General features: G+C 47.8%; 2 protein-coding genes across 2 annotated transcripts in view; both read right to left on the reverse strand.

Annotated features, from left to right (window-relative positions):
- LOC139665118 (protein Red-like) overlaps positions 1 to 4,008 on the reverse strand; it is a 13,005-nt gene extending 8,997 nt beyond the window's left edge. Inside the window, exons 1-6 of the mRNA XM_071544089.1 lie at positions 3,870 to 4,008; positions 2,342 to 2,408; positions 2,122 to 2,214; positions 1,976 to 2,035; positions 1,218 to 1,385; positions 951 to 1,065 (exon numbers count right to left, since the gene is read on the reverse strand). Of these exons, the coding sequence (XP_071400190.1) occupies positions 951 to 1,065; positions 1,218 to 1,385; positions 1,976 to 2,035; positions 2,122 to 2,214; positions 2,342 to 2,408; positions 3,870 to 3,879 (513 nt within the window). The 5' untranslated portion in view covers positions 3,880 to 4,008. The remainder of the gene's footprint in view (positions 1 to 950; positions 1,066 to 1,217; positions 1,386 to 1,975; positions 2,036 to 2,121; positions 2,215 to 2,341; positions 2,409 to 3,869) is intronic.
- A 2,366-nt stretch (positions 4,009 to 6,374) lies between these two features.
- Positions 6,375 to 10,493, reverse strand: ndufa2 (NADH:ubiquinone oxidoreductase subunit A2). The gene is made up of 3 exons (XM_071544087.1): positions 10,359 to 10,493; positions 9,426 to 9,532; positions 6,375 to 6,673 (listed from the first exon to the last, which is right to left on the reverse strand). The coding sequence occupies exons 1-3, from the start codon at positions 10,460 to 10,462 to the stop codon at positions 6,582 to 6,584; spliced, it is 303 nt and encodes a 100-aa protein (XP_071400188.1). The 5' UTR covers positions 10,463 to 10,493; the 3' UTR covers positions 6,375 to 6,581.
- Positions 10,494 to 11,670: the final 1,177 nt, after the last annotated feature.

Below are 11,670 nucleotides of genomic sequence, written 5' to 3' on the forward strand. Positions count from 1 at the left end.
ACACACACACACACACACACACACACACACACACACACACACACACACACACACACACACACACACACACACACACACACACACACACGTTGTCAACAATAACATCCAGTATGTAAAACAGGTACAATTAGATAATTAGATGAAATACAATCTAATGTCTTAGAGTATGTTGCCAAATGCACACTGCAGAAAACAAACAAAAACATTTCTATACAGTACTGTGCAAAAGTGTTACGCACATGTAAAAAATATTCCATGAAGTGAAGATGCTTTCAAAAATAATGAAGTTTCTAAATCTGAAAAAAGTATTATAAAGAGTCTGCTGACACTAATGCAGAAGACAGAAATAAACATCTAAGACACAATTTATATAAAGTCTAGGTGCCTCAGACTTTGCACAGTATGTATTCAGTCTATTAAACCAAGAAATATGATGAAATAAAATAAAAACAAAATGACAAATAAAGTCTGCTGTGCTCAGATGAAACCAGAAAGAACTGTGTGCTTTGATTTCTATTTTTATACACAGAGGAAAGACCAGCAGATATGGAAAGACCAGCAGTAGTTCTCTCTCTCTCTCTGTCTCTCTCTCTCTTTCTCCCCTCTCTCTGTCTGTCTCTCTCCTGTCTCTCTCTCTCTCCTGTCTCTCTCTCTCTCTCCCCTCTCTCTCTGTCTCTCTCCTGTCTCTCCCTCTCTCTCTCCCTCCCTTCTCTCTCTGTCTGTCTCTCTCTCTCTCCCCTCTCTCTCTGTCTGTCTCTGTCTCTCTCTCCCTGTCTCTCTCTCTCTGTCTCTCTCTCCTCTCTCTCTCTCTCCCTGTCTCTCCCTGTCTCTCTCTCTCTCTCCCTGTCTCTCTCTCTCTCTCCCTGTCTCTCTCTCCTCTCTCTCTCTCTCTCCCTGTCTCTCTCTCTCTCCCTCTCTCTCTCTCTCCCTCTCCCCCCCCCCCCCCTCACCTTCTGCAGCAGGGCGAAGTCCAGCCCCTTCACCAGGTGAGTGTGCTCCATGTCTCCTCCCAGGAACTTGGACTCCTGGATCAGCTGCCGACGTTTCTCTGCTGCCGACTTGTCGCTGCACACAGGACAAGACTGTTGGTACTACTGCAAGTACACAGAACAAGTAAAGTAGTACTACTACTGCGGTCGGGCCCACAGCTCTGCAGTCGGCTGTAGTATTAGCAGTAGTATTAGCAGTATCGGCGGTAGTACCGCAGTAGTACTCACGCCTCAGCAGTGGGCCCCACAGCTCTGTAGTTGGCGGTGGTGCTGATCAGCTCGGTCTCCTCGTAGTCCTTGTTGACTCCGTCTCTTCTCTCTCTCGCTCGGTCTCTGTACTTCTCTGCCAGCTCCCTCTCTCGCTCCATCTCCTGCTGACGCAGCTTGGCGTAGTAGCTGGAGCGATCAATTAGATCAGATCATGTTAACAGATCAGGTCATATGATCAATTAGATCAGATCATATTAACAGATCAGGTCATATGATCAATTAGATCAGATCATATTAACAGATCAGGTCATATGATCAATAAGATCAGATCATGTTAACAGATCAGGTCATGTGATCAATAAGATCAGATCATGTTAACAGATCAGGTCATGTGATCAATAAGATCAGATCATATTAACAGATCAATAGTAATTATATTATTATTAGCAATTATATTTCCGGACAGCAGGCCAACAGGATGATAAAATAACTGACAGCTGCAGTTCCAGGCTTCGGCCTCTGGGTGGAGCTGTTCTCAAACTGTTCAAACTGTTCAAACTGTTCAAACTGTTCAAACTGTTCAAACTGTTCATGTGTTGAATCAAACTGTCACTCTGTTTGTTTATCTAGCCCCCCCCCCCCCCCCCCCCCCCGGCAGTGATACTTCATACAGTGACAACTAGGATTATGATAATGACTCTATTACACTGTAACACACAGAATCAGAAGTGTAACAACAACAATAACAACAGCAGTGTGATGTCATGTCCGCTCACCTCTTCTTCTTCCTCCTCCTTGCTGCAGGATCCTCATCCTCGTTATAGTCCCTCGGCATTCTGGGGGAAAAAAAGGTCCAATCACTACAGTCACCATCACCATCGTCTTCATAATCATCGTCATCATCATCATCTTCATCACTCACTCATGATGTCTGGACTTAGAGGGCGGCGCCGACGAGGGGGCGGAGCGCGGCGTCATCAGCAGCTTCCTGAAGTCATCATTGGTCAGCTTGGACCTGAGGAGACACGGGATTGGCTGAACAACTTGTCAATCACCGTAACATAAAATCAGCCTCTCTCTCTCTCTCTTTCACACACTCACACACACACACACACACACACACACACACACACCCTACTCACTGCAGAGCGGCCCGGTGGTCGTCCAGCTCGTGGCCGTCAGGAGCCAGAGGGTTCGAGTAGCTTTCAGCTGGAGACAAGACAGCAAGTTAGTACACTGCACAGTAACCTCAGTCTGTGACCTCTGACCCCTCTGACCTCTCTGACCCCTCTGACCTCTCTGACCCCTCTGACCTCTCTGACCTCTGACCCCTCTGACCTCTGACCCCTCTGACCTCTGACCCCTCTGACCTCTCTGACCTCTCTGACCCCTCTGACCTCTCTGACCCCTCTGACCTCTCTGACCCCTCTGACCTCTCTGACCCCTCTGACCTCTCTGACCTCTCTGACCTCTCTCAGGTGTTGCACATACTTGAGGATGAACAAGAATCAATCCTTGAACAACGTAAATTCACATTTTCAAAGGTTTCAGTGTGAGGAGGTCCCGACCGATCTGGCATTAAGGAACTTTTTACTAAAATATGAATATGTATTTCATGGTTGTTCTTCTATTGAATGTTATTGGGACATTTTGGTTTGTGGATTCTTCATAAATGTTCATCTTTCAAGTTATAGCCTACTTTATGCCCAGACATTATTTTTCTATGCTGTGTAAGACTGAACACAGCAGAGGCTTCATATGGTTTCACTGCATAAAACAATTCAGGTCCATCAACAGCAGTCCAGCACCTCGTGTGTCATGTGACTGACACACACAGCCAGGCAGAAAATACATGAAGAAAACTTCATATTGCTGTAAACTGTTCAGTCAGACAGAGGAAGGACTGGGATTGTAGACTGGGTTTCTTTGGTCCGGTCTATTTCTGATGATGTGAACTGGTCTGGTCTGTTCTGGTCTGTCAGTGTCAAGGCAGAATTAAATCTGTTGCTTTGCCTCCTGACAGGCAGGTGAGTCAGTGTGTTTCATGAGGTTAAAACACACAGGATCACGGTGGGAACATCAGACTTTAGGAACCACATTATGCAAATGAATCATGTACTTTTCATGTCTTGCAGTTTAATGAAATGTATGCAGGTGACAGACAGACATCAACCGAGTCCGCATCTGTTTAGCTTCAAAACATCCATTAAATTGACCGAAGGGAACTGGAAATAAACGGCGTAGAAGAAGTTGGACAGCGCCGTTAAACGACAGAAGAAGAGTCTGTAAAGTGAACTGTTTGTTTTTGTCTTCGTCTTCTCTCCATGCAAGACGGGAGGCTGTAGCCTAGCCTAGCTCGTCGTCAGGTTTACCTAGCCTAGCCTATCTACGCTAGGCTAGGCTAGGCTAGGCTAGGCTAACAGAGCTTGGCTGTGCAGAGGCAGATTCACCGAGTTAATTCGAGTAAAAACACAACATAACGCTTCTTCTCTGAATCAACACTTTCAGCCCGTTGTGGAATCAGACCGAGCATTGTTTGAACTGAAGACCGACTTCAGCTAAAGCTAGCTAGCTCTAACGAAGCATGCTAACTGCTAGCCAACTAACTGGGACACCGACGGTATGTGGCGGAGCCGGTTAACGTGAAGCTGAAGTCGGTGCTCAACTTACTTTCAGGCATTTCGGCGAAGAGTTCGGTCTCTCCGTTTCGTAGAAAAACGTGTTTATTGTCGTCGATGGTGGAAAATCACAGACAGCGTTGTGTTTTTTTTTATCTGCAGCGCGAGCTTCCCCAGCGGAACCCCGTCTGTTGTGATGCCGCGTCGTTTCCGCTAGAGCGACCCCCCCCCCCGAATTCTCATCATCAGCCATTGTGACGTCACACTCCACTCCAACCAATAGCAGCATACCATTCGAATTATGGGGTTTGTGACATCATCACTCCATTATGACATCACAGTTCCATACAGTAAAAGCAGGCTGGGCAGCTGCTGAACTGTAAAACTCTGCAGACAAACAGCATGAGCTGAAGCTGATCTGAGGCTCACCATGAGGGGAAGCAGATCTCCACAACAAAAGGGACTGAAGCAGCGTTTGCTGCAGTTGTTCCGTCCCGCCAAGTGCTCCGGGAGGCCCGCTGCCACCGGCCCCCCCGCAGGCTCCCTGACCTCCAGCAACTACCCCGACAGCATCTCCTCCTCCTCGGGACGCGACTCCTTCTTCAGAAGTGAGTCTTCCTCGGCCGGGGGAAGCTCCTCCGGCGTCGTCCCGGCAGACACCCCGTCTGCCGGGGACTCCGCCGGCTCGCCCTCCATCGCCAGCAGCGCCCCGTCCGGAGCCGGCTCCCCCTCCCAAAATGACTCCTCCTCCTCCTGGTCTACTCTGGTAGAGTACATCGGAGAGAGCGAGGACAGTGTGGGACGGATTCCTCCCGGTCCAAAGCTGTTTGTGCGCAGACAAAAGTGGCGCAACAAAATCTGCAAAGCACCAAAGAAGAAGGCTGCAAAGGAGCAGACCCTGGTGTCCATAATGCAGAAGACCAAAGCCGGACGGGGGACACGGAGACCCGTCGGGGCTTCGGCCGCGTCCGAGTGTCTGCCCGGCTCTCCGCTCGGCCTTGTCGCCCGGGGCCGTCTGACCCCCGTCCTCAGAGTCACCTTCGTCGACATGAACGCTGGCTCCTCTCCGTCCGGGTCTTTGGGATCCGCGGCCCCGGTCACCTACACCCCGGTGGAGGACATCAGCGGGACACCCGCCTCCGAGGAGGACGGCGTCCACAGGGAGCGGGCGCCGACGCCCGAAGAAACCGTCCGCTCCGTCTCTCGGGAGATCACAGACAGAGTCCGCATCCTGATAGAGAACCAGAGCTGCTTCGGGACCAGGATCCTGCCGGCTGACAGAAGCCAGTCAGACTCCGTGTTACTGAAGACGGACAGAGAAACCGTCTCCGGGACGTCCGTGCCTCTTCCCGCCAGCGTCTACCTGTTGGCAGAGGAAACTGTGAAGAGGAGGCTAGAGAAGTGTCTCACCCCGGTCCCGGGTCCAGATGAGCCCGTTGGCTCCCCGGTGCTGGTTGAGGACCTGACAGAGGCCGCCCTGCCAGAGGCCACGCCTTCCTCCTCTGAATCAACAACTAAGACTCACAAGTGCAGACGGCGTTCTAAGAGATTCAAACGATTCTTTATGAATCTGTTCCGCTACGGCAAGAACGTAGAAGACAAGAGTGAGGAGAAGAGTGAGAAGAGTGAGAAGAGTGAGGAGAAGAGTGAGGAGAAGAGTGAGGTTAAGAGTGAGGTCAAGAGTGAGAAGAGTGAGGAGAAGAGTGAGGAGAAGAGCGAGGAGAAGAGTGAGGTTAAGAGTGAGGTCAAGAGTGAGAAGAGTGAGGAGAAGAGTGAGGAGAAGAGTGAGGAGAAGAGCGAGGAGAAGAGTGAGGTTAAGAGTGAGGTCAAGAGTGAGAAGAGTGAGGAGAAGAGTGAGGAGAAGAGCGAGGAGAAGAGTGAGAAGAGTGAAGACAATAGTGAGGTTAAGAGTGAGGCTGCAGCAGTCTCTCTGTCCTCCACCACTCGACCTTGTGGAAAGAAGAAGTCTGTCTTCTCTCGCACAAAGACCTTCCTGAGAAACACCTTCCGGAGAAACAGTTGCCCTAAGAGCGACTAAGCTCCGCCTCCGGTGACCTCACTAACGACCTCACTAACGACCACCTGGCAGAACTGTAAAAGGTAATTACTAATTATTGCCTGGTTCACTGCAACTGACTGAACTGCTTCAAAACAACAAAGTGCTTTGAGTTGCTTCTCTGCTTCTCTGGGAGTTTTGCCTCCTGGAGAAGAAACGCACCACAACATGGTGAAATATCATGAGGTCACCGATCATCACAAAAATCAATAAAATCATTTAATAGGCCTTTGGTTTCTATTTAGTTATTTATATTGTCTATTGAAGCAGTTTGTCCTTTAAAGCTGTTTTACCTTCTCTCACTTTATATCATTATCATTAAGTTTGTTGTAATTGTTTCCCACTAAAATATATTACACAATATAGTAATATAATACTCTACAAGTTTGAAAATAGGTAAATAATGCACCTGTTTCCAGGATGATTGAAATATTTGCTTTCAGGAAATATTTCTTGTGAAATCGTTTCCCAAATAAACAAACAAACAAACAAACATGTGGTTTAATATTCAGGTTTATTATCAACAGATTTACAACAGACAAGAAGTGTCCGGGTCTGGACTGCACCACTGTCTCCAGGGGGGTGGGGTTAAGGTTTGGACTGCACCACTGTCTCCAGGGGGGTGGGGTTAAGGTTTGGACTGCACCACTGTCTCCAGGGGGGTGGGGTTAAGGTTTGGACTGCACCACTGTCTCCAGGGGGGTGGGGTTAAGGTTTGGACTGCACCACTGTCTCCAGAGCTTTGGCCACCTGATCTGCTGTCATGTTGTCCAGGCTGACGCTCCGCTCCTTCCCAAAGTCTGCAGACAGACAGAAGAGAGAGAGAGACAGACAGAGAGAGAGAGAGAGACAGAGAGAGAGAGAGAGAGAGAGAGAGAGAGAGAGACAGAGAGAGAGAGAGACACACAGAGAGACAGACAGAGAGAGAGAGAAGAACTGAAATTAGCTGCTGAGACCAAAACCTCTTGTGGAGAAAATGTATTGATTTATATTTTATCAGAAGTTGGTTTGTGGTCTTCATGGCGGTCTGGAGTCTTTCTGGCTGTTAGAGCAGTGGTTCTCAACGTGGGGTCCGGGGACCACCAGGGCTCCTTGAGGGGGTTACAGGGGGCCCCCGGCAAACTGATGAATTGTTAAACTTCAGCATTATTTAATTTACAAGAAGTGAACACAGTTAGAGAATGTAGAAGAATGGCTGTTTGGTCATAGTGTCTCTGGTGTCTCTGCCTGCAGGACAGACAGTCAGGGAGTTCTGGACAAAATCATCTGACACTAAAAATATTCTCAGATTTGGGTCCAAGAGACAAAATCTCATCAAATGGGGGTCTGTGTCTCTAATGTGGACTAAACTAGGGTCCTTGATATGAAAAAGGTTGAGAATCAGTTAGAGGACTTGCCGCCTGCTTCCTGCTTCCTGCTTGGCCTCACAACTCACTGGTGGTTTTGGCTGCTTGGTCCAAAACCACAGACCTGCTGCTGCACAGACCCGGTGCCGCACAGACCCGGTGCCGCACAGAACCGGTGCAGCACAGACCCGGTGCAGCGCAGACCCGGTGCAGCACAGACCCGGTGCCGCACAGACCCGGTGCCGCACAGAACCGGTGCAGCAGGTTACAGCAGCCTGCTGTGTGAGTGGCAGTCAGGATCTGGTTCAGTCTGCCATCTGCTGGCTGTTCAGAAACCCTACAGCAATGGCTCCACTGTTTTCATATCCAGGACCTGATCCAGTCCACATCAGAGCCACAGAGCCCATCTGATGAGATTTTGTCTCTCGGACCCAAATCTGAGAATATTTGTATTGTCAGATGATTTAGTCCAGATCTCCCTGACTGTCAGAGAACAGACAAACTGATCAGAACATCATTCTGCTGCATTGTGTTCACTTCTTGTAAATGAGGCTGAAGTTGGTCCCCGGACCCCACGTTGAGAACCACTGCCCTACACACTACATTACTAGTATTTACTGTATATAGTAGATACTAGTATATATATGTTAGAGTTATTACTGCTGACAGAAAGAATGACAACAAGGTAAAGCTCCATGTGGAACTTCAACTGTAACTTTAACTGTTGTTATTTAAACACATTTGGATTTGAATGAAGTTTAGTTCTATTAAAAAAAGTCACTGCAGATCACTTCTTATGCAGAAAACCCAATAATCAGATTTTAAAACTTAATCCACAACATTATGTCGGCCCTTTATGTCTAAAGACCGGCTGTGAGCCGACAGCTGAACCAATCAGAGAGCCGACAGCTGAACCAATCAGAGAGCTGACAGCTGAACAACGAGCACAAACTCACCGCTAAATAGGGCTTGGTGATAATTAGTGTGCCTGCTTTGCAAGGCAAAGGAGCACACTCTTAATATTGCTCATACTTATTATTATTCTTCCTTGCAAAACTTCGGCGCGTAACTAGTCTCGCAGCGTAGTTGCGACACCCCTCAAAATACATCAAAACGTGCGCCTTGAACGGGAATCAAGTGCTATGACTTTTCTTAGAGATTGCACGTAAAGTTTTCGCACGAAGTGCGAAAACGTGCGATTTTCGGCCCATTGAAATGAATGGAGAATCGGAAAAAAAATCGCACAAATTCATCAAATCGGCCCCTCTTTGGAGCCACGCCACTCGGTCATACTTTGTCGCAGAAACATGATTAAAAGTTTACACGGGTCACAAGACTTTGAACTCTGTTGGTCTAAAGTCACTTTTCAATAGCTACTACGGTTTTTACGCAATCGCAGTTTACGTTTTATAAGACTTTTGGACAGTTTCAGATTTTATAATGGGTGTGTATTGCGCGGAATGTTCAGACCTAGAGCACGTGATGTCGTCACACACTCTAGCTCCACGCCTTCAAGTTTTATCAGAAATCTTCCAAACATTATCATCTTAGTCCCACAGCTTCCACTCTACAAGGACAATTTATACACCAAATTGTAGGCATTTTTGTCCTCTCTCACCCAATGTTACTTCCATTGAAATAGGACCCACGGTTTTTGAATAAATCGCCCGAAAGGGCAGGGAGTGCCGTCCGACACTCCCATCCGCTTCCATGTAATTTGACCGCTCAAACCCAGAGTGAGAAGAAGAAAAGGAGGTGATTTATATTTTATCACAGCTCCTTTAGTTTAAATCATACAGACACATGTCATACATCAGTGTCGCCAGTGAAGTCTTGGGACGCTCAAAGTGAAAAAACATTTTCGATGTGAGCTTTACTTTTCGAGATACAGGGATTTGTTCGGGGACAGTCTTGGCTTATTGTGAGTGCTAATGAAACATTAGTTCAAAGTTTCCCGCCACAGGGGGGCCTGTATCCATAGCAACTAGTGACTCGGTCTCTGGGCAGAAATTCTCACACCTGCCCGTGATTGGCTAGGTCGACAGTTAATACTGTTTAATACTGTCATACTGTTTGTGTCTGTGTGTGTGCGAGGGATGGAGATGCGCACCAAGCAGCAGGCACACTCAAAATTTCCTGAAATTTTCTAGTTCAATATTATTGTTTAGTAATATGACAGAAATGTTGTTGTGACAGAGCTCCTCACCGTATCTGGCCCACAGCCGGGCCGGCACCCCGGAGCACTCTCTGATCAGGAAGGGAAACTCGGGGTTCGCCTTCTTCAACGCCACATAGTGCTGCTCCACAAAGTCCCTGCACACACACACACACACGCGCACACACACACACACACACGCACACACACACACACACACACACACACACAGCATGTTGTCATGAGAAACTGCACTGACAGGAATACTCAGTACTTCCATCATCTGGTCTCTGCTGACCTCTGACCTCTTGGCACTACCACTGTATTTGTTGCCTAGCAACATCAGCTGGAAGATCAGCAGGAAGATGTTTCAGTGAAACTGTTGAGTGGATCTATCAACATGGCGTCTAAACAGGCCTATCCATACATTTATCTGTCTGTCTGTCAGTCAGATTACACTTATCAACACAGTGACACATGGCAGGACCGGTGTTCTGCCGTGTGTGGTGACCCGTCAGACTGTGTGACCTGCAGGCTGGTTAGCTTTAGGCTTGAGGAGTGAGCTGGCTGGTTAGGGTAGGAACACCAGGGCAGGAACATCAGGGTAGGAACACCAGGGCAGGAACACCAGGGTAGGAACATCAGGGTAGGAACACCAGGGCAGGTCACACAGTCTGATGGGTCACCACATTCAGTGTAACACCGGTTTCTGTTGGTCTCAGTAGGAGCTGCTAACTCAACACACCTGATGTCTGAGGCCACACTGAACATTTCATATCGAACCTTATTTACATAAAGAATTAAACATCATTAATCATCTGAGGCTAAACAGCATCTGAGCTTTGTGGAAACTAGCTAGCTGCCTGTTAGCGCGGAGGCGATGCTAAGCTAACTGTTAGCTAGCTGTACAGTCGGGTCACTGTGTGAGTTCAGTGAGTTTTATGGTCAAAATGTCGGCCGTTCCCGCCACAGCGGCCCGCTCACCGCGCGCCCCGGCTGGCCGCGGAGCTCTGGCAGAGGTGCAGGCGGATCTCTCGGAGGTTTTTCCCAAGGTTAGAGCCCAGGATCCTCACTGCGGCGGCCGCCATGATGCCTCCTGCTGTCTGTACCGGACTGCCGTGACCCCGCCCCACTGCGCACTTCTGACCAATCACAGCAAAGGAAGGCGTCGGCTGAACCAATCGTCGGGCAGAACTGATGACTGACGCGCGATTTACCCAATGGCCTTGTGAGACTTCCGAGACAGAAGTAATCGATTGACGAAATAGAAGACGCACTGACGCTTCAGCAGCCAGGGAATGTAGATGAGATGAGATGAGATGAGATGAGATGAGATGATATATCATTATATATCTGATATTAAATAAAATAAAAGTTGAAAAAACACAAGAAGCTTTACAGTGTTGACTGAGGAAAGTGAAGGAGAAATCTTGCTGATGAAAATCCAAACTGTTCTACATTATGAGGAGAAAAATTAAAATTAACCTTTTTAGAATAGATACGATAGAGGCATCATGCGTACAAAGTACTGAAGATGAAAATTAAAGCTTCAATCAATCTTCAATTTGTATTTTCAAAATACAAAAAAGAAACGGACAATTCCAGCGTTCTGTAAAGAACTGAAAAACAACAAACATGAAAACCAAAATAAAAAAGCAACAAAAACCAACATAGCATCCTCCGTCCGTCTGTCTGCAGGATCTGGTCCCTGCAGGATCTGGTCTCTGCAGGATCTGGTCTGCAGCGTCTCTTCACTGCTGCGGCCAAAATACAGAGACCAGATCTGAGTTGAACAGATCTGATCTAAAACCAAAAGGTTGAAGACAAACTCATCCGCCCATCCACCACACTGCCTCAAACACTGACTGTTATTCCTGACTAGGGATGGAGGATATAAGATTTTATATTTTATCGCGATAAAAACACTCAAGATAATTTTATCTTGGTGAATTTTCATTATCGGGATAATCGTGAATATCCTCACATGAGGGTGAATATCCTCACGAGTGACTTGAAGAAGCTGTCCTGCTCACTAACGCTCAGTCCTGTTGATTTCCTGATTTATTCTGAGTTGCCTTTTGCCACCAGGGGGAGCCGCATCTCTCCAGACGCATCTCTCCAGACGCATCTCTCCAGACGCATCTCTCCAGACACATCTCTCCAGACGCATCTCTCCAGACGCATCTCTCCAGACACATCTCTCCAGTCACATCTCTCCAGTCGCATCTCTCCAGACGCATCTCTCCAGACACATCTCTCCAGACGCATCTCTCCAGACGCATCTCTCCAGACACAT

The sequence above is a fragment of the Centroberyx affinis genome, unplaced genomic scaffold (assembly GCF_046629955.1).
Source record: "Centroberyx affinis isolate AG114_WGS23_722 - 3 ecotype Tasmania unplaced genomic scaffold, CSIRO-AGI_Caff_v1 ptg004455l_1, whole genome shotgun sequence".
NCBI lineage: Eukaryota > Metazoa > Chordata > Actinopteri > Beryciformes > Berycidae > Centroberyx > Centroberyx affinis.